We start from the raw sequence: 20,549 nt of genomic DNA, 5'->3' as shown, positions 1-20,549 counted from the left end.
CATGGAACAGCAAACCTTCTTTGGCCAGCTGGAAGACACATCTGCTGTCCAGGTTCTCATGCAGCATGGCTTTTTAGCCTGTACACCAGACTTACTGCAACTAGCCATTGACCTCCAGGTCATGGCTGTTCATCACCATGCCTGGGTGTGGGCATCTGTGTCCCATGAAGCCTGGGCCCACATCTTATGTGATGTGCTGGGGGTTTGTCCTTGAGTCATATTGTCATCCAGAGTAGTGCTGATTATTTGCCCCAGATCCCATATCACAAATTGTTCTGGCAACAGCTTTCCAAAGCATATGATGTGTATGTCTTACTCTTGGTATCTGTAGAAGCTTGTGTTGCCCAGGCATTGGGGTAAGACTTGCCCCACCAGCAAGTATGCCATTCTTGTCCAGCCTGTGATTCCATGGTGAGCCCAATTGCCTGGAGATTGCTGATCTTACTCACCTGGATCTGCGTAGTTGCACAACAATCCCAGTCTTCCCCTTGCCAAAGGACTCATGTGTGGTGATGGCAACAACTCCAGCAAACAGTTTTTGTATGCCAGCACTCAAGATCCCCGGGTGTACAAGAGCAACTACCTGATCCTGAGCAGTCAAGTGGATGCTTTTGCTGGGGATGGCATCCAGCATGCCAGAACCAACCAATCAGAGGACAGGCACACCAAAACTGGTACATATGTATTAGTGTGCTCCAGATGAGGCTGATAGAGTCATGTTGCATGTCTGCAGGGATCAACCCAGTCAATCCTGAAGAGTCCCTCTCGAAGTGTGCCAGAAAGTGGAAAGCTGCCCAATCCTGTGAAGGAGGCAACACCTTCTGGAAGGCACTACACAAAACTGGGCATTTCCTTATGGTGTGCCGCCATGCATTCATCTGGTACTCTGTCAACATGGTTTGGACTGGGGAGCAGTAAGTGCTTAATTTGAAATTATCTTTCCAGAACATCTTTCATTCATTCATCAGGGCTAAGCATTCCATTGCATGTCTCGATCAGTGTCTGTCTGTTCTGGATGGGAGTATTGGTTTTGGGTACAACATCAGGTGTACCCATTCCAATACAGTCCTGCAAAGCTTCATTGGAGAATGAGTCTGGGCCAAAGCCATGCAATTCTTTGTTGGCGCATTTCATGGCTATGCTCATAGCTGGCAATGTCAACTATGTTTCCACCCCTGGGTTGTAACTGTGGCTGGTCTGGAAGACTTTGAGACCTGTGAATGGGTCTTCAGGCAGCAGAACCAGACTGCTCCTCTCTTCTGGCACTCTTCTTCATACCATTGTCATATGACAATGGACTGGTTTTATTGCCAGTGGAATTCTGACTGGACATTAGTGTTGGGTGCATGTCTGGTTTTTGGCTACTGAAGACTCTTTCCTGATCATTTCCAGGAGATTTTCTTGCCCAGAACTACAAACAGGCACTCAAAATCATCAACCAGACTGGTGTGGCAGTCGATTCTCTCATGGCCAACCTTGAGTGCAGTCCAGACAATCTGCAGATGTGCCTGCAGCAGGAAAAGGAGTATTTCCGGGATCTGATCCAGGAACCTGAGGAAGAGCAGATGGCTTTCTGGTATCTGGAAATGCTGCAGGAATTGGAACTGGAATGGTACATGTCCACTTCCCCCCGGTTGTCATTCAATTAATGGTTTTCCAGACACAAACTACAGCAACTGGAATTTGACTGATTCATCAACATCATGCCAGAAGATTGGACATCTGCTCCCTGCCGGAATGTTGAGTCAGCATGGGAGCATGACTTTGTTTGAGTACTCCGTGCCATCCGGGAGTATGAAGCACTTGCAGCTCAATACAAAGCTGCTCTGGATACTGATCCCTGGACACCAGATCATCCAGAGCATTTGTGGTATCAGGCCATGGCCCATTGTTGTGAGTACAACAAGGCTTTGGACTGCCTGGAGTTTCTGGTGGTCCAATGGTTATTCGAAATTGAGAAGCTGAACATAGCCAGAACAGGTAATTTTTCTTCTATGTTCTGGATGGAATTACTTATGGAGTTACAGGGTATGCAATGTGCACTGCAATTCCTTGTGCTCTCCAGACATGCAGCCAAGCCATCCGGACTGCACTGCAGTGGCACAACAAGCTGGCATGGCAAGTATACCCTCCTCGTCTGGAGCTTACCATGGAGGACATCCTCAATCTGGCCTTTGTTGCTGACTTTGCCATCCTGCATTTTTCGTGCCAGGACATCTGGAGCAAACATTGGGTGCAGCCTCCAGTTTGGGTGCTCATAAGCAAGTGGCTCCTGATTCAGTGTACCCATGCAGAGGTCAGGCAGCTCAATGTCGAAATTTGCAGAGTCCTCAACTGGATTGAGGAGGAACCACAGTGCTGGAAGAAGGCAATCAACATAGTTGCTGGCTCTGGTGATCACAATCTGGAGGCAGAGCTTACATTTTGCTTGGACAACTGGAAGAAGGTACATGCAAGAGTGTATTCCCGGCTTCAAGAGCTCTTTCAAATTCCTGGGTACTGTGGGCCCCTTCATCATGATGACTGGGCTGCAGTGAGTGCATTTGGTGAGGCTGAAATAAACACCCCTGATGATACACCATCATTGGGTGGACCATTGGGTCTGGGTGGAGGGGAAGGTATTGTGCTGGAGGAGGAGGAGGATGTGATTGAACTGGACACCATTGTGCAGGTATTTGAGGCAATGAGTATGAATACCTGATTGGTACCTGCTGAGATATTCAGCATAAATATATCTGTACCAGGTAGATTAATTGAACTGTCATACATACTGTTTTATCAATAGATCCTTCCTTCCTTCTGGATAATGGTGTACTTCATCTTGTTCTGGTAATATAACAGTGTTGCCTGCATGCTTGAAAGGAGTTGCAACATTATCTAGACCAGTTCCAGGCCGCCCACAACACTCACTATCCTGCTATTTGAGTAGGGATTTGCCAGGCTTTTGTGGACTGTAAAAAACTGGTTGAACATGCATTGGTCAAGAAGCCAAATAAATTCTTCACTCCTGATGTGATATTTGCAATACCATCCAATTCCAGGTCTGAGTTAATGATGACCTCCAGACACAGTAGACTATGTGCATCCCCTTAATTTCCCAACATCAAAAAAAAAAACAAGAAATTCCTGGCCATGCATGCATGCCCCGGGAAAGCTTTTCTGTAAGGAACAACCCAATCCGGTAACTGCATCCTCCAAACGGAGCATTGTTCAATCCTATCCGGGTCAAACACGTCAAACATGTTCCAGACCATCCAATATGATGTCTCGAGTTTACTTCTTTCTCCCAGACATTTAAATCGATATACTCTCTCCGGTTCCCTTTTTTTTTGGGTGGTATAATAATATAATTTGAATGCCGGATGGATGTAAGGTCAAACCGGAGATAAAATCACAGTTATTCCGGGCTCTGCATGTGGTGGGCCCGCAATTTTGTTCCTGCCCCTCCCTCCCCCTTGTTCTCTTGACTCTCACTACCATCATCAGTCCGGCATCCACCCCTTTCCTCCTCCTCAATCTGGATAACACTTACTGCAATTCTCCGGCTTCAACTGGCAATGTGCGGCTCATGGTCTCCGAGGCGTCACAGCCAGTGTGTTGCTCCGGGGGAGAGAATGGGTGCATATGGCGGCACGCAAGGTGTACCTGCTCCCGATCCTCTGGCTTCTCCTTCTCGGCTGGGAAGTGTCTTGTCGCGATTTTCTCGCAATCCGGCTCCTTCTGCACCTCGACGTCCGGCATCTCCCCCTGCACTCATTTCCGGTGCTCCAGCAACTCCTCTGCGTCTACATTCCAGTCCATACGTTCCACGTGGCGGTCGTCCGGCCGCAGCTGGGCCAGCCCCTAGGCCCATGTCTTCCCGGATGGCAAATTCGGTTAACTCTGGCACGAAAATAACCTCGGCCCAGCATATGGAGTGGATTCTGACCGGAGGAATCCTTGGCCGTGACACATCCTGGACTCAGGCACCGTTGACGCATTCCCCCGGAGTGGAGCAAGTTTTCCGTCCCCGTCCTGGCGATCTCCGAGCAACTCCGGTTGCTATGCGAAAACCGTTTGAGCAACCGGTCATGTCGAGCAAGAAACGGTGGTTCCCGCCCATCCCGGACGACGATCTCAAGATCAACGGGAACATACCCAACCCAAATCCGGGTGAATTCTTCATTGACGTTCCAGAGATAGAGAAGGAGGGTATATACGGTGAGTACATTACCCTCCAGGCAGCAAACCACGTACTGATCTGGGCTATTAGCCTTACCTTACGTCCGGTTCAAGGAGCTGCAGAGCGATCTGGATGTCACCATCCAGCGCCCCACGACATACGGGATGGTGGTCGGGTTTCCTTCGTTGTACCGAAGGGGTGGGCACCAGTATGTTCCTGATGACTGGAACTTCCCTACTTTCCCGGTTCAGCAGCGTCCCATCGAGGCTCCCGACAACGAAACCGACCATTGGGCCCAGTATGACATGCTGGACACCTCGACTCCGGTGATGACGGGTTGCTGGCGAGACGGGATGGATGGCACTGGAATGAATGTCCACCAGTGGAAATCGATCTGGAAGCCGGAGAGCCGGAAGTACTCTTTTATGAGGGAATATGCCCGGCAGATGTTGGACTTTGTAAGTGTTTTATCCGGCCAACATGCCCAGAACTGATTCCAGACAGGTGACTTACTTGGACCGAGTCTTGAATGCCAGAATGACCATGACGTTCCTCATGCCCTGTCACGTTGGACCAACCAAACAACCTCCGGTCATGTCAATCATCTCGCGTATCGCCTGGGCAGATGGGCCGCTAATGGAGACCTTTCGCCGGATTGAAGACATTGTGAACACCCGGATGGCCACTCGCATACATGATCTCCTGACGAACCACACCCAAACCTTTCAATGTCGAGACCCGGAATATGGCATTACGGAGGAGCAAGCGACTTTCATTGCAGAACCTCTCGACCTCGCTGATCCGGTTACGTTGGATGGGCCTCCCCGGTACTGGCTGTATTCTGCCATTCCGACGACAAATCTCCCTGCCGTGCCAGAAAGGCTCACGGCGATGGTCCGGCACTACTTCAGGACTTACGACCCGGCCCACCTGGACTGTGTGGAAGAAGCCAGTTTTGAGATAAACCAGATTTGGTGTTTCTGCCGTCCCTCTCACTGGCGGGGTTTTATTGACGACATTCTGTCCGGACGGGAGCCCACCATTGATCACTCTGGAGGTCACATTCGACCAACAACCAACCGGACTGGTCTGACCAATCTCATGGCGATCCTGTGTCTCATGCAGGTCGAAGAATGGGAAAGAACCGGACGTGTGACAGAGCCATGGATTCCAGAACAATATGAAGACAATAGACCGGAGACTCGCCCTACAAACACCTGGCCTCCTCCTGCATCCCAGTTCCATCCTCAGTCCGGCGGGCACGAGCGTCGTGTCTCTCACGCCAGCAGCAGCCACGGTTCTGCCGGACATGGTCAAGCTGCCGGACCCTCTCGCCCCACTGCCCATGCTCCCCAGGCCCAAGCTCCGTCCTCCTATCGTCCGGTCTCGCCAAATGACATGGTCCAGACCCCAGCCCGTCCCACCCGTCAACTGGGCACACATGGTTGGCAGCGCTCCGGAGAAGGTGTCCCTTTCAGCCCCCCCCATACTCCCCGGCGAATCGAAGCCCGTCCTGGGATTGACGTGCGTTCTCCGGATGGGACCTTGCCCCATGTCTATTTGGTTGTGTTGTGTTTACGTTCTGCCTGGCGGTTTTTTTGTTTTACAAAGACTACCTGTCCGGCACTATGCCGTTTCTATCTTTCCGGATTCCTTTTTTTAAGTCTCTCCCAGAATGGGTTGTTATCTACATGTTAGCACGTCCCTGGCAATACAATAACATCTCCGGAAAGTCATGTGGCCCTCGAAGACGTGTTTGAATGTTTGGTCTCGCATTGTGTCTCTCCCTCCCCATTATCGATCCGGCACACATCATACAGAACTCCGCCGGTGTCTCCTCATGCAGCATGCCAGACCAGCCTTCGACATCCATCTGGCCTGATCGAGAACGCCGCAGGCAAGAAAACCGTATCCGGCACAAACATGTGAAGCGACGAGCTCGAGACCTGTCCGATATGCTGGACGCAAGCATCTGGAAAGCTGCCCAGGAAGTGGGGATTTTGTCTGCTGCCATGTGTTCAGAGATCTTGGGGCATCAAAATATAGTGAGATTCCGGAAACAAAGAGCGGTTAACCTCAAGAATGTTGCCGTGCATCTCATGAGACAGGAGTTCTGGGAAAGAGGTACGCTGAGCATTCCTGATGCCTTCTACTGTCATTTGACTGGCTATAGGGCAACATTTTGATATCCAGAAGGATGCTGATGCCTGGAAGTCTCGTCTGGATGTTCTTCGAGCTGACCCCGGTGAGGAAGCAGTGGGGTGCCAACTACTGGAACAACACCGGAGTGTGCACACCAATCAAGTCCGGATTACCCGCAAGGCAAGGGAGGTGGACACGACACACACCACTCTTGCCATCCAGAATGAGGTACATTCACAGTCTGGACTGGTATTTATGTCTGACGATGCTCCAGGTCGAGGCTTTTTATACAAGGACTGGAGGGCACATTGTCGGTTTTGCAATCCGAGGGGATCGAAACGATCATGCTCTCCCCCAATTCTTCGGCAATACGGTGGGAGAGTCCTTCTTCCGGCAGGTCTTTTGGAAGCCGGTTCAGGAGGTGGCAGAGGACTTCGATGTATATGCTAATCTGGGGGTCCAAGGTGCGTCAATCCGGGTCTTTCACTGCGTAATGATGCCTGAAAAAAGAACCAGGCCTGGCACACCAGCTTATGGACCAGAAGACAGAACTGAAAAGAGCTGTCCGGTTCATACTTCTGTCTGGCTTATGTGAGTCAGCCGATTTCCCCATGCCCAGTTCAGCCCACTGAGAGATCTACAGGAACAATCATGGGAAATAACACCGTGACAATGCAGTATGCCAGATTCCGGTCCACGGTGGAAGATGCATTCCACGTAACTCTGGAGGGTTGGCCACTCCGGTCATTCGTCAACCCCTCCTTGCTCGGGGTGGCAGACCTGAGGGTCCTTAAGGCTGCATTGGCAGAGGGGAGATGCCATTTCCGGCGTCTCACCCTGGAGGAACTGGCCACCCGGTATGTGCAGACTATCAACCCCAGCGGGCCTTCTGCACCCCTTCCGGAGGGGCAGTCATGTACTCAACAACCTCCTCTCTCCGGTCTGCTTCCTGCCCCAGTGCCACAGGTAACGTGCTCCCAGCCCGGGTCACGTCCTCAAATACTCCTGCCCGGTCAGCAATGGCCGGGCCCCTGGTCGCAGAACCCGTGGTAAACCATTTCTTGCTTATTTCCGGAGTAAAACAATATTGTGTTGGAACGGGATTACAGTATTATAAGTGACTCGAGAAATTACAATCCATCGGAAATGTCTCCAGTTGCCACAGCCGCAAGTAAGTCCAGACCAGAAAGGGGGACAATCCTATTTGGCTTTGGGCTATCTCCCCCCCGTTGCGCCACCTTCCATGCTTGAATCCGGGCTATAGATGCATCATGACGGGCTTTGCGTTTAGCCCGCTGTTCAGCGGCATATTGACGTTCATACTCCAGCCGAGCGAGGTAAGTCCTGGGTCCGGAGTAAGCTTCTCTCCGCTGCTAGGTGACTAAGGCACCTACGAGCTCTCCGGAGTCCGGTCAGTGTGGCCACATGTCTGTCCCGGCGGACAACTGCAGTGTGGTATCCACCTGAGTGTCTGCAAGTCATCAGTCCGGCTGTGTAGGATGAGAACACCCTCCAGGACTTACTGGCATGATGACTTCGTCAGGCGGTGGTGATGGAAGGGTTCAGGAAGGAGGTGGCCTGGTGATCGGGCCTGTGTGGTCAAGGGGAATCATAATCATGTGCACCTGGGAGCTAAAACCGCGAGACAGCCACGGAGAGGAAAAAGGGGTGAGACAGTGTCTAACTAGACTGTTTGCTACATCCGGCGTAGGGGTCTAATTAGACCAGAAATCTGTGCGGGATAGGTGGGACTCGGAAGGTGCTTCACGACGGCTTACCTCAGTAGAAGCTTGTTCCCTTTCTATCGTCAGGCTACATCGAGCCACTTAACGTCACCCTCTTTAATTCCTATATTATTCCCACACCATTAATCCTCCCACACCCTATGGTATCTGACAACCGCCTCGTGCCTTAAGGGCGGCACGACATCATTTACGTACGACATTCATTCATAAGGGTATAGACAACCGTCTACTACTTGCTTCTTCACTACGTGGGTCAACTAAGCTACTGGCTCCAGGCTGAGTGGCTGCAATACGATTGAAGGAGAAAGAAAAAGATACGGTCCGGGAGGAATAAGGAAAATAAGTACTCCAACCTCAGAGAATCAAAGCCACAGCAAACAGGACCATCCACAAGCAACCAACAGACGCCCTTCTCCCAGCGCCCGATACTTGGGCCCCCTTACCGGGCAAACTGCCCGTCGGCACCTCCCCCTCAGCCGTAAGCGTGCTCGTCCACCCTGCAGGCAACGTCGTGAGCCCAGCCTCGGCGGGGGGGTTGGTCCCATTATTGTTCGTCTCTACGTAGGCGTCTTCTAGTGGTCGCCCGAGGCAGGAGATGATGGGCATCATCTGGTATTTCTTTTGTGCCAAAGCGTTGGGCAGGACGTATCCGACCGCTGTGTTGCGTTAGCCTGCGGGCTCAAACGAGCAGGGGAGGGAAGGGGCATACCGATATCCACTGTCTGCGGCCACAGATCATGTTCGAGTACGATGAACCCCGTGTCCAAATTCGGCGCATACTGGTTCATGATCTCGTCAAACGTCTCCAGTACAAGCTGGACAGTGACCGTCCCCGCGGGGATATGCCAGTCGTTCGTGTCAAATGTGACGTTAGACGTCGATGTCCAGATTATGGGCGTCATCCCCATTGCTAGGGAGATAGCGCGTACACGGTCGTCCAAGTCGCCGTAGGGCGGGCGCATACAGTTGGGGGAAACACCCGTGATCTGCCTGATCGCTTCGCGCGTCCAGCCGAGCTCTGCCACCACCTGTAGACCATTAGCCTAGCCCGAACGTAGTGCAGCCTGCACCCACCTGCTCCGTCGTCAACGTGGTTAGATACGGATGACTCCAAGTATGCACGCAAAGCTGGTGCCCGAGCATATACTCGTCTTGCAGGATCTGGGGCCTGGAGATCGCGCGCGACCCGACGATGAAGAACGTAGACTTTAGGTTCTCCTGGTGCATGTGGTTGAGCAGCGCTGGAGTCCAAGGAGAGGGCCCGTCGTCGTAGCTATTTGATTCTCACGTCAACACCCCTATCTCAGAGAGTGTGTGAAGAGCACTACCTCAGGCCCCAAGTCATCTTATCCGGGCAGGAAGTGATGTCCGTCTCCCTTGTACAATGTCCACATGTCCACCAGCAGAGCGACTCGTTCCCTACCAAGCCTGGGTTGGTAGCACACCCCCCTGGGACAGTTGGCGAGAAATTGGGGATATAGTATCCGTCGAGCTCTTGCATCCATTGTGCAACTTGGGTCGTATTGGTGGGGGGAACGTGGTCCAGCGCGGGGAAGAGCTGGGGGTTGATGTTATCTAATACGCAGGGTAAGCAGTGATTCAGTAGATTTTCGAAGGCGCACCTGTGGGAAGAGGCGGCGCCCCGCTGATAGGCGGCGTCGCACCCGCCGCAAAAGCCGTAAAGACGGGATACGTGGTGTCCGTCGAGCTTGGGCTGGCGACAATGTCCGTCAAGGGCATGGCGGTAGGGTTCGTAGAGACGAAGCTGATGGTGTAGTTTGATTGTGCGCCAGAGGGCGTGACGCTTGCCGCTGAACCAGTGACGGTACCCGTTGGAGTCATGCTGCCTGATGATGCTGCAGGGGCAGAATCTGATGATGAAGCTACCGTTGCGCGGCGCTCGTGTGCTCGCCGCTCATGAGCATGGGCGGTGACACTCAGCGCAAGGAGGAGGATGGGTGTAAGAGCGAGCATGTCCAGAGAGCAAGTGAGATTAGATTAAGCTGCGACAGCAGCCCGAGGGAGAGGCAAAGAGAGTGGAAGGGTCTGGGTATACCAACTTGAGGGGGTGAGAGGGAGAGAGATATGAGCTGTCTGGTTTTAGAGCATGAACGACCGTTGCGGGAGAGCGTATTTCCTGAAAAAGACACTAGCAGTTTGGTTCGCATCCTGGTACTATAATCAACATACGGCGCTGGAGGGACGCCACAAATAGCGCAGACAGGGATGGAAAAGGAACCCTCTTTTGTTGTGTTCTGGGGTGCAGGACGTGTAGGAATGACGTTGCATGCTGTTGTTAACGATGCTAGAGAGTGGAGTTGGAGCGCGACAGCCAGCAAGACATCATGACATGGCGCTGCATACCTCCCCCAGATTCGCACTTGTTCGAGGGCGGGGGAGAACGGTCTTGCGGACAGCGGACAGCAAGTATGACGACAAGGAACGGAGAAAGTAGAACGTCTGCTCCGCGGGTAAGACAGGTCCGAGGTTGTGACGAGCAGAAGAGAATCTAAGGACAGGGGGGCCTCCGAAAAGTGCATCTTCCACAAGGAACGATTTCCGTCCAGAGGCCAAACGAGACAGACACAGAGATAACAGCATATAAGAGATGGAGAGCGACATCAAAATTCCATACAGAAGTTCATGACAAGCCGATAGATCTCTTCGATATACATAGCAAACCGCTGAGATCACTGTCGTTCACGACCGTTGGTCTCCAAAAGAGACGACGCGTCTCGGCGCCGGCGCTTCTCCGGAAGCTTTTCCCTCTCTCCTTTCTCTCCCTCACCTCACCTCACCTCACCTCACCTCACCCAACCCCCGAAAATGTCACTCTTCGGCCTCGGCGGTTCCTCCAATTCCTCAAGCATAAACTCTCCCAGCGGCGGGATGGGAGGTGGTATGCCTGCCCAGAGTGCCAACCTCGATGTCGCTGTCGCAGAGCTCGACATGATAACCGACGTCTTTAACCGGATCGTTTCGTGCGTCACCCTTCTTTTTCCCATCTCTTATAGTCCTTTCTGAGACACTTTGGTTTCGCTTTGGATACTTAGATCGTGTCATTCGAAATGTATCAACCCCCGGTACGCGGAGGCAGACCTGAACAAGGGAGAAAGCGTCTGCATCGATCGATGTGTCGCAAAATTCTTCGAGGTTAACAAGAAAGTTGGGGAGAGGATGCAGACTATGGGCGGGGCTGCTGCTGGGGGCGCGGGAGGGGGTGGGGGTTCACCCTTTGGGATGTGGTGAGTCCTTCTTTGCGGTACTATGGGTGGGATGATGCTGATTAGTTCACTGTAGATGAGGACCGCGGTATTCTACTTGATGCACATGTTTAATCTGGCATACACACGCATGGGAACTCGTAAAATTCATGAATCCAGCCAAAGGGTATTGTACATAACACCACAATATCTGCATACAATTCACTTGGCCAACTGCTTCTCCACCTCGGCAGCCTTATGTGGCCCGTTCAACTCCCAGGAAGCGTCGTTCCACCAGGTAGTGACCCCCTGAAGGACAAGCCACTCACCCTCAATCCTATAGTTCTCCCTGAGCGCCGGGCTTGCAGGCAGCGGGGAAGAGCCAAGTTGGATGCTGGGCAGATGAAGGCGGATCGTCGCTTTATATGGCACGTTCTCGCGCTTTGCGGTCATTGGGAACTGCAGCACGTCGTTAGCCACGCATACACGCAAGCAGATCGTTCCGTACCTGGCACAACGACCCGCCCGCATACTCCCCAAACCACCAGATCCCAGCAGTGCTGACCGTCTCCTTCTCCTGCGCATACAGCTCTCCCTGCCACTTGTCCTTCCTCCCAAACCAGGAGACCTTCCCCTTCACTTCGTATTTCGCTTCCACGGCCCCATCGGTGAGAGAACGCAGGCTCCCCGCGTCACCTGGTGCATTAGGAGGGTCGAACACGGCCTTCTCCGTCCGCAGGCCCATCGTCATCCTTGCGCTCGTAGCTAACAACAGCGAGTCCGTCCACAAAGAGTGCTTGTACACGCTCGGCACCGCCTTTTCCCGCGAGGACGAGAAAGGAGGAGCGATGAACGGGATCTCGACCTTTGCTTCCTGGGCATTGAACCTGTAGAATGGGGGTCCAGTCTTCTGCCGCCCGAGGTGGAGCATCACTAGGTGTTCGTCGGCCTGCTCATGAGCATATATGCAGGAAAGGATGCATAGGGGAGACGTACTCTGAGCCCGTAGTTCGCCGGTACTGGGAGGAGACCGTCATACACATCCTTAGGGAGTATGGACTTCAAGAGCGTCTTAGGTAGAGGGAAGACGGTAAGCAGGTCCGAGTAGTCGCCTGAGATCTTGATGAGCCCCATCGTTATACAGCGCTTGATGATATCGCCTAGCCGGAAAGTGAAGAGGTAGGCAGCGAGGGCAAGGGAGAATGAGAGGAGAACGGCTGGTGGTGAGAGGGGGTGGGGGAGGGTGGATGGGGTGGACATGAGCTTGATGCCCTGCTTTTATGGAGGAGATGGGAGGAGAGTGTGAGGGAAGGGACGTGCAGGGATGACGCGCCGCACCTCACCGCGTCCCTGTCGGCGTCGGCGGTGATTCCCTTTTCTGGTCTACATCTCGCAGTTCTCCTGTGAAAAAGAAGGTACAAATAGTGGACTGCTGCGCACTCGGCCAAAATGAACGTTGTTGGAATTGGCGCTCGGAGACGTGCTCGGAGGTTTGCGCTTAGGGAAAGGGCCGCGACTCGTCATCCCTACGTATCAATCCACCAAGGGAATAAGCACCATATTTCCAGTATATACAACTCTACTCCCGAATTGGTCGCCGAATACCGTGGGAGTCGGTCAATAACCGGACAAGCACACGCTGGCAATCGGACAATAACTGATACGCAGCAATACCGGCACGTGATTATATCATCTAAAAAGGGAATTCTCTGAATGCCTCCGTAGACCCTGTCTAAATTTCGGTCAAACGACTTTTGCACAAACATTGTTAGTTGAATATTCTTCACTTTTCACTCTTTGGAGCAAGATGGACGAACCACGCTCAGTCCGAGTACACCGATGTCGGTTCATAGACTGGACACCAAGGGCAATAACAGCAATCGCTTTCCCTCCCCGGGCACTCCCTACTCCCAGCAAAGGAAAGCAACCCGAGAAGGAGACGGAGATCAAACCAGGTTATATGGCGGTAGGACGCGCGAACGGGAATATAGAGCTGTATAATTGGGCCGGCGAAGGAGCAGCTCAAGCGTGGATATTACATGCTGTAAGTAGCTTCTCCTTTACCGGAGTTAGTCTCATCTTCCCCAGACGCTGTATGGCCCCGCTGGGTCGAAAGTCGACAACCTCATTTTCACACTTCGACATCCTGATTCTCTATCCTTAACCCCGTGGGATACACCTCCTCTCTTTTCCTTAAGACTGTTCAGCACCACCTCCGGTTCTGAACTGTACGAATGGTCCCTCTCTTCCCTATCCATTACACGCACCCTACCGTCGGGCGGGGGGAGTATCTGGAGCTTGGCTGCCAATCCCGCAAGTACGAAGCTAGCTATGGGGTGCGAGGATGGGGGAGTGAGAGTTGTAGACCTCAGGGAGGGGGAGTTGGCCTTGGAGAGAAGATTCGACAGGGTCAAACCGAGGTTGTTGAGCCTTGCTTGGGGGCCACCGGTGCTCAAACCTAAGGCTGATAAACGCACCACGAACGAGAAGGAGAGCGATGAAGATGACGATGATGAAGACGAGGAGGAGGAAGACCCGTGGGGAGATACGTTTCTCATCACCGGCTGCTCGGACTCCTCCCTACGAAAATGGGACGTCCGCACAGGCCGCATGCTCGGCCGCCTCACGCTCGACAAAACGCGGAACGAGCCCACACTCGCCTGGGCCGTCGGGGTCTTGCCAGACGGGACTGTCGTTAGTGGGGACTCGATGGGCGCTGTCAAGTTCTGGGATTCGGGCACCGGGACGCAGCTGCAGAGCTTGGCGAGTCATCAGGCTGACGTGCTCGCCTTGATCATCGGCCCTGTAAGTCCTACTCCCTCTGCTCGCTAGCTGTATCACTCAACGCTTACCGACACAGAATGGACGGACGGTATATACCACCGGAGTAGACCAGAAGATCACCGAGCACACACTAGTTTCACTCCCCCACCAACCGGCGCGGTGGGTCCAGACCACATCCCGCAGACTGCACGCACACGATGTCCGTGCACTCTCCATCTTCCCGCCCATGCTCCCCCACCCCAAGGGGGCTGTGACGCTCACCTGCCCTGTGCTCGTCAGTGGGGGCTTGGACTTAGCACCTGTGCTCACCCCCGCTGCGCCAGTGCAGAAGACAGACGCGCATGGGGCGGGTGCAGTTGCCAATCTGCTCAAGACGAGCAAAGCTGCTACTTGGGCTGAGAGCTGGCATAGACGGTTGCCGTATACCAGGCGAGGGGAGATGAGCGTGCTCAGGAAGAGAGGGTGGGTGGTGTGCAGGCGTGAACAAGCGGTGGGGATCTGGTACCTCAAGACTGTATCAGAGGGGGAGGAGGGCGGGTGGGACAAAGTGCTGGAGATGGAGCTTGCTGGACAGGGGAATTTGGTGTGTATAGCAGTTGGCGAGCCTGGGGATTCACAACCGGCGTGGTTGGCGGTGAGCGATGGTGGAGAGGTTAAGCTCTGGCAACTCCTGGGCGAGGTACGCCCCTTCGTCTTTTAGGGACATCCGCTCATCAGCAAACAGAAGGAAGACATACGCCCAAAACGCGTCAAGAGCTTCATACCCACTGTCGTTGAGCAGCTTGCCGATTCCGAAGGAACGCTGGGAGCGTCGGCGCTTGTGTTTACACCCTCTGCATCGCACCTCCTTGTTGCTACTACGCCGTCTTGCCAGCCGGGGTCGACGATCCTCTTCCTGGATGTGGCAGACTTGAGCGTAGTCGCAAGGCTCACACCACCAAAATCGGCAAATGCCGAATCATGGATATCCGAAATTGTCGTCAGTTCAGACGGGCACTATTGCGCTTCTCTGGGCGTAGCAGGGCTGATTAACATCTACGATCTCCGAACGCTCAAACACTATGCAACCCTACCCTCCTTCCCTTCCCACCCAACAGCACTCACCTTCCTCCCCACCTCCCCAGCACTGCTTGTCATCGTCCTCGCTAACAACACACTTCACTCCTACTCCCTCCAATACCGGCGACTAGACGACGTGACCAAACGCTCATGTGCTGCGCTCTCCGCCCGCCTCGGAATGCGGCACGACCCCATCCTCGGGCTGTCAACGCGCAGCAAGCCAGAAGGAGAAGGCGAAGTATTCATTTGGGGGAGCAGCTGGGTCTGCAGAGCAGATCTGATGGCCGACGCTTCTTCCACTGTGGACGAACCGAGTACGCACAGGAAGCGGAAACGCACTGGGAATCCGGATGCGTTCAACTTGGCTCTCCAGTCGGCGGAGGAGATACCGCCCCTCCGAGTGGAGACGCGCTACAAGTATATTTGTCTTGTCGATTTTGTCGGGGGGACTAAGAGTAGAGCGGAGGATGCTATGGAGGTGGACGAGGATGGTCCGATGAAGGAAGCTCAGGAAGACGAGATGAAGGAAATGATGGTGGTTGTGGAGCGACCTGTGGCGGACGTGCTTACCGAAGGACCCGGCGCATTCAACAGAAAGAAGTTCGGCACATGATCGGTTAGGTATTAGTTGACATTCGACTCATGTTCATGAACATCCTATTCCCACTGACTCATGATGAAGGCCATATGGACCCTCAAGGATGGTGACTAAGCACATTCCTCGAAATCCGTCATCCAATTAAGTTTTGGAAGGCCAACTCAATGAGGCTGCCAGCAATACTTCACAGAACCCTTGTTCGGCGTGAGACGGCACGTGCAACGATGAATTGTTCCACATGCGGCGTCGCACCCGTTGCAGAGTACTTCACCGGCCTGTACACAGGGCAACATCGGTAGAGCACGTTGATGAACCCATTCAAAGGATCTCATCAGCAATGGCCGGTGGTACTTGCTTCCCGTTCCTCACTGATGTACTAGAACACGTAAATACCTCGCTGCTTGCGCTGGGAAAAATCCAACCGACTTCCGCTCGATCTCCCTGCTCAATCGGTTCTCACAATGCTCTCTTGCCTTACTCTCCTCGCTCTGGCCTGTACGCCCGCCCTCGCCATCAGTCTGGGCTTGATTCTTCCTCACAGCAATGTTTGGACCTCACTGACCTACACGTGAGGCGGCATTTAACCATGCACTGAGTGCTTCTTATCCAGTTGCAGCATCACCGTTCCTCCTGGCCCAAGCTCGGCCGTCACCTCTGGACCTTGATTCTTCTGGGCAGGGCTTCAACCGGAGGGTGGAGGAGTTGTCCAGCCAGTATTGCAGTGGGGCCAAAGCCCTCCCAGCGGCGAGGTCAACCCAAGCGCGTCGTTCCCTCACATCTATCAGGCAAGTAGTCCATCGAATTGTCGGTGTTGTTTATATTAGCTGAAGACTACTGACACACTTTTAAGATGGTACTTTGGACTGTCCCCGCTGCAGGTGTCAACAATGATCAGGCCAGTCATTCAAAACGGCATCTGCGGGGGAGCATGGCTAACAACCTGACAGAGCGCCATCAGCCAAGGGATATGGGCGGACGAGGGAGCCAAGATCACCAGTACGGTCAATTTTTCGGGAGGACAATGGACCCAGACCGCGAATGTTGTCAGTGGTGGTGGATCTGGCAATTCTGTCAGCTAAACCATTACGGCCTCCCGTATGTATCCCAAAGAGTATAGCTCCCTTCTGGGTTAACTTAGAAAACAGAGTACTTCAATATGGACGGGGCCACCGACTCGCATGCAAACTTCTTTGTCATCGAGTCCGAGCTAGACGGCCAGCAGACCGGTGACTGGAACTTCGACGTTACCTTCACCGATATTTCGCTCACCGCGGCGACGACTGATGGTGTTAGCGCCCTTTGCTCCGGTGCGACTTCTCACTCAGACGGAAACGGCTTCATCACCATTTCCGGGTATTCACTTTCCTCTGACGGGAAGACCTGCAATTGGGGCACCATGACCCTCTCCCCTCCTTAGGCCCGCTCAAATAACCAATTTATTGTATCGTTGAAGTGATGACACTAGGGAGCTCATGTCCTAGGGTCATTATGGTACATCAATAAAGTGTCTCGTCAAGTGTTGTTGTATGTTGTTTGATCTGCATCCCAGAGCGGCTTTGTCTCCGCTCCCAGCCTGTACCGATCGAAATATGCCACCGCTCCTGACCCTTCACTTCCAGAGTTGTAGAAGCTAGGGCTTTCAGGCGGTGCTGCTGCTGCTGCGCAGCTCCGCTACCCCCTTTTTGACCGATGTAGCTCATCGACAAGCAGCATATATAGCGATACATCCCCAAAGCGCGTTCTGGAGGGAAATCCTGCGCTTCGCTCGAGCAGAACAACATCTGCGACCCACGCGACGCGGTGCCTTCCCTTCCCGTTCCATGTCGCTCGTCAGCCTCACTACTGCGCAAACACTAGAACTACTCATCCCCCTCGCTACGAACACACCTTGCTCATTTTTCATCCAGCATAGACGACAACACTGGACCAAGGGTTCATACAAACACACCAACTCGGAAGGGGCGGCGTTCATCGGGGGGTAGTAGCTCGGGCTGGCGGCAGATCTGTTGGTGATACTTCCCCGGCTGCCGATATGCCCACATTTGATACGCGCAGGAAACGGAAAACCCCGGAGAATCCGAAAAGAAGCAATCTGTCTGTCCATTCCTTCTGGTCGGGAAAACTTCATTTCGCCTCTTCCAGTGGACGAGGATGGTTCAGAGGTGAAGGATGCTCAGGAAGATGAGTTGAAGAAAATGGCGGTGGTCGTGGAGCGGCCCGGGGCGGATGGGCAAAGGACCGAGTCTGTTTGCAAGAAGTTTGGCAATTGATTAGTTATAGATGTTAGTCGGCATTCAGCTTTTGTTCATGATCGTTTCATTTCCACCGACTGGTGATGAATACCATATGCTGTAGAGGCTCCACCTGATGGTGACGATGCTAGGAAAGTGACTGAGCACGGCCCTGGAAATCGGCCATGATCCAATGAAGTCATGTGCTTCTCGCCGAAAGCATGTCTTCCAACATTCACAGATGGATAGGCTTGTTGTTTCCATGTCAGTGTTTCTCGGCCGATCAATGTGTGACGCCCAGAGGGTATTCAGGAGACAGGAACGAGTATAGGATCCGACTGGAAATAGAGTAGTAAGTTAATAGTTTCCCCTGGCTCAAGACGATGGTCAATGAGTCCCTGGGCCACGTATGTGGCTCAGGTCTTTGTAGGGAGAAACGGATGTTTTTTGTTTCCTATTTTGCCTATGTCATGTGCATGCTTGGTCAGCGACGCATGAATGCGGGGACCGATACACTCCTTTGCATCTTCTTATAGCTGCTTTCTTCCTGTCCTGCGCTGTTACGCTTTTGCTTGCCTCAATAGTAGGGGCATAATCGAACTGGTTGATCCTCACCATCCTGCGCCGTGTGGTCGATTTCGTGGGCTGGTCCAGGGGTGCGCGACACGCGCAGGCTTCACAGGCTTCAGGGGTTTCCTGGAGAGCGTCGAAACCTTCCTTAATTGGAAGTCACAGCCACTAACTTTACTTTCCGTTTTTTCTTCTCCCACAGCCACTTACTTTTCTTCCGCTGCTTCTCTGCTTCAGCTGCCCGGGCTTCCCCAGGCTTCTCACTTGTCTGCTTCCATTAATGCTTGCTCAGGACTGCACGGAACGGTTTGCTATCACAAAGTCATCCGCCTAATAGCCTCGTGCGCGAGGTGAGGACTAACACATTTGTATTCCCCATTGTCACACAATGAATAGCTTCCAGATGACAGGACCGTACTCAACGATTGCTTGGTCGATAGTGAGACGCAAGCAACTGTATAACAACCCCTACTATATAAACAATTCAACTGGGCTGCCAGAGATCTTTTTAAAAACTCGTGTTCCGCTTGATATTTCACGTGCAACAACGAAATGCTCAGCGTGGTACAACATCAAGCACTGTCCAGTACTTCATCGGTGTCTATCCGACCTTGATATCTCTTTCGGCCTTGTTCGCGAGCACATTAATATTGATGAACCCATTCAAAGCATCTCATCAGCAATGGCCGGTGGTACTTGCTTCCCAATCCTCACTGATGAACCGGAACACATAAATACCTCGCTGCTTGCCCTAGAAAAGATCCAACCGACTTTCGCTCGATCTCCCTGCTCAAGCGGTTCTCACAATGCTCTCTTGCCTTGCTCTCCTCGCTCTGGCCTGTACGCCCGCCCTCGCCATCAGCCTGGGATTAGTTCTTCCCGACGGCAATGTCTGGACCTCACTGACCTACACGTGAGGAGGCATTTAACCATGCTCTGACTACCTCTCATCCAGTTGCAGTATCACCGTTCCTCCTGGACCGAACTCGTCGGTGACCACTGGACCTTGGTACTTCTGGGCAGGGTTTGAACCAGAGGGTGGAGGAGTTGTCCAGCCAGTATTGCAGTGGGGCCAAAGCCCTCCCAGCGGCGAGGTCAATCCAAAAGCCTCGTTCCCTCATGTTTATCAGGCAAGTTGTCCATCCAATTATCGGTATTCTTGTATTGGCTGACGAAAGCTGGAACTCTTTTAAGATGGTGCTTTGGACTGTCCCTGCTTCAGGTCTGAACAATGGGCAGGTGTGTCGTTCAGAACCGGCGTGTGCAGGGAAAATAGCTGATCTTTCCACAGAGCGCCATCAGCCAAGGGATATGGGCGGACGAGGGAGCCAAGATCACCAGTACGGTCAATTTTTCGGGAGGACAATGGACCCAGACCGCGAATGTTGTCAGTGGTGGTGGATCTGGCAATTCTGTCACCGAAACCGTTACGGCTAACCGTATGTGTCACAAAGAGTATCCTTTCCTCCTGTGTTGACCTGAAGAACAGAGTACTTCAATGCTCCCTGTGCATGCGACTCGCATACGAACTTCTTCGTCATCGAGTCCGAGCTAGACGGCCAGCAGACCGGTGACTGGAACTTCGACGTTACCTTCACCGATATCTCGATCACGGCGGCGACTACTGATGGCGTTAGCGCCCTTTGCTCCGGTGCGACTTCTCACTCAGACGGAAACGGGTACGTCACCATTTCCGGGTATTCACTTTCCTCCGACGGGAAGACCTGCAACTGGAGCACCATGATCCTCTCGCCTCCTTAGGCCCGCTCAAATAACCAATTTCCTGTATCGTTTAAGTGATCGCACTAGGGAGCTCATGTCCTAGGTCCATTATGGTGCATCAATAAAGTGTCTTGTCAAGCGTTGTCGTATGTCGTTTGATCGGTACTCCGTGCTACATCGCAGAGCTTGTCTGCCTTCCCTTTCAGCCTATACCGATCAAGAATGCACCCGCTTTCGCCCCTTTACTTCCAGAGTTGTGAGGTATGGAGATGTTTCCATTCTCAAATACCATAATCTTGCGTTTTCTGCAATCAGCGGTCAATGATGATGAGA

The 20,549-nt window shown here is 53.0% G+C and overlaps 9 protein-coding genes across 9 annotated transcripts; 7 read left to right on the top strand and 2 right to left on the bottom strand.

Annotated features, from left to right (window-relative positions):
* Positions 1-1,107: 1,107 nt before the first annotated feature.
* On the top strand, positions 1,108-1,649 carry DACRYDRAFT_57133 (uncharacterized protein; the record flags this gene model as incomplete). The annotated part of the gene is made up of 2 exons (XM_040775416.1): positions 1,108-1,348; positions 1,396-1,649. 2 exons carry the CDS (start codon positions 1,108-1,110, stop codon positions 1,647-1,649), a joined length of 495 nt encoding a protein of 164 aa, XP_040625485.1.
* A 183-nt stretch (positions 1,650-1,832) lies between these two features.
* On the top strand, positions 1,833-2,500 carry DACRYDRAFT_31200 (uncharacterized protein; the record flags this gene model as incomplete). Its single annotated transcript, XM_040774346.1, has 2 exons — positions 1,833-1,980; positions 2,028-2,500. Coding segments are annotated over 2 exons (621 nt in total), but the record flags the coding sequence as incomplete, so codon positions are not given.
* A 1,004-nt stretch (positions 2,501-3,504) lies between these two features.
* DACRYDRAFT_101687 (uncharacterized protein) lies at positions 3,505-7,889 on the top strand (the record flags this gene model as incomplete). Its single annotated transcript, XM_040767576.1, has 9 exons — positions 3,505-4,200; positions 4,253-4,620; positions 4,667-5,686; positions 5,983-6,286; positions 6,336-6,532; positions 6,579-6,768; positions 6,948-7,161; positions 7,569-7,641; positions 7,848-7,889. Exons 1-9 carry the CDS (start codon positions 3,558-3,560, stop codon positions 7,887-7,889), a joined length of 3,051 nt encoding a protein of 1,016 aa, XP_040625483.1. The 5' UTR covers positions 3,505-3,557.
* A 268-nt stretch (positions 7,890-8,157) lies between these two features.
* Positions 8,158-9,891, bottom strand: DACRYDRAFT_90727 (glycoside hydrolase/deacetylase; the record flags this gene model as incomplete). The annotated part of the gene is made up of 6 exons (XM_040776969.1): positions 8,158-8,187; positions 8,452-8,705; positions 8,759-9,077; positions 9,124-9,322; positions 9,378-9,624; positions 9,672-9,891. The coding sequence occupies 6 exons, from the start codon at positions 9,889-9,891 to the stop codon at positions 8,158-8,160; spliced, it is 1,269 nt and encodes a 422-aa protein (XP_040625482.1).
* Positions 9,892-10,932: 1,041 nt separating this feature from the next.
* On the top strand, positions 10,933-11,259 carry DACRYDRAFT_36407 (uncharacterized protein; the record flags this gene model as incomplete). The annotated part of the gene is made up of 2 exons (XM_040774408.1): positions 10,933-11,030; positions 11,103-11,259. Coding segments are annotated over 2 exons (255 nt in total), but the record flags the coding sequence as incomplete, so codon positions are not given.
* A 215-nt stretch (positions 11,260-11,474) lies between these two features.
* On the bottom strand, positions 11,475-12,386 carry DACRYDRAFT_90725 (uncharacterized protein; the record flags this gene model as incomplete). Its single annotated transcript, XM_040776968.1, has 3 exons — positions 11,475-11,711; positions 11,761-12,201; positions 12,249-12,386. The coding sequence occupies 3 exons, from the start codon at positions 12,384-12,386 to the stop codon at positions 11,475-11,477; spliced, it is 816 nt and encodes a 271-aa protein (XP_040625480.1).
* A 673-nt stretch (positions 12,387-13,059) lies between these two features.
* DACRYDRAFT_101685 (WD40 repeat-like protein) lies at positions 13,060-15,708 on the top strand (the record flags this gene model as incomplete). The annotated part of the gene is made up of 4 exons (XM_040767575.1): positions 13,060-13,296; positions 13,341-14,057; positions 14,113-14,715; positions 14,737-15,708. 4 exons carry the CDS (start codon positions 13,060-13,062, stop codon positions 15,706-15,708), a joined length of 2,529 nt encoding a protein of 842 aa, XP_040625479.1.
* Positions 15,709-16,216: 508 nt separating this feature from the next.
* On the top strand, positions 16,217-17,115 carry DACRYDRAFT_24205 (uncharacterized protein). Its single transcript, XM_040773594.1, has 5 exons — positions 16,217-16,261; positions 16,310-16,478; positions 16,544-16,588; positions 16,641-16,763; positions 16,832-17,115. Exons 3-5 carry the CDS (start codon positions 16,544-16,546, stop codon positions 17,108-17,110), a joined length of 447 nt encoding a protein of 148 aa, XP_040625478.1. The 5' UTR covers positions 16,217-16,261; positions 16,310-16,478; the 3' UTR covers positions 17,111-17,115.
* Positions 17,116-19,300: 2,185 nt separating this feature from the next.
* On the top strand, positions 19,301-20,260 carry DACRYDRAFT_96381 (uncharacterized protein; the record flags this gene model as incomplete). Its single annotated transcript, XM_040777366.1, has 3 exons — positions 19,301-19,384; positions 19,786-19,933; positions 19,984-20,260. The coding sequence occupies 3 exons, from the start codon at positions 19,301-19,303 to the stop codon at positions 20,253-20,255; spliced, it is 504 nt and encodes a 167-aa protein (XP_040625477.1). The 3' UTR covers positions 20,256-20,260.
* Between the last annotated feature and the right edge of the window lie 289 nt (positions 20,261-20,549).

This window comes from Dacryopinax primogenitus, assembly GCF_000292625.1.
Source record: "Dacryopinax primogenitus strain DJM-731 SS1 chromosome Unknown DACRYscaffold_18, whole genome shotgun sequence".
NCBI lineage: Eukaryota > Fungi > Basidiomycota > Dacrymycetes > Dacrymycetales > Dacrymycetaceae > Dacryopinax > Dacryopinax primogenitus.
This window is presented reverse-complemented; position numbering and strand designations above follow the sequence as displayed.

Coding starts and splice junctions, on each gene's coding strand:
- DACRYDRAFT_24205 (XM_040773594.1), top strand. CDS start 16,544: ATGGTACTTTGGACTGTCCCCGCTGCAGGTGTCAACAATGATCAG. Junction 16,589..16,640: donor CAGGTGTCAACAATGATCAG/GCCAGTCATTCA, acceptor ACAACCTGACAG/AGCGCCATCAGCCAAGGGAT. Junction 16,764..16,831: donor GTGGTGGATCTGGCAATTCT/GTCAGCTAAACC, acceptor GGGTTAACTTAG/AAAACAGAGTACTTCAATAT.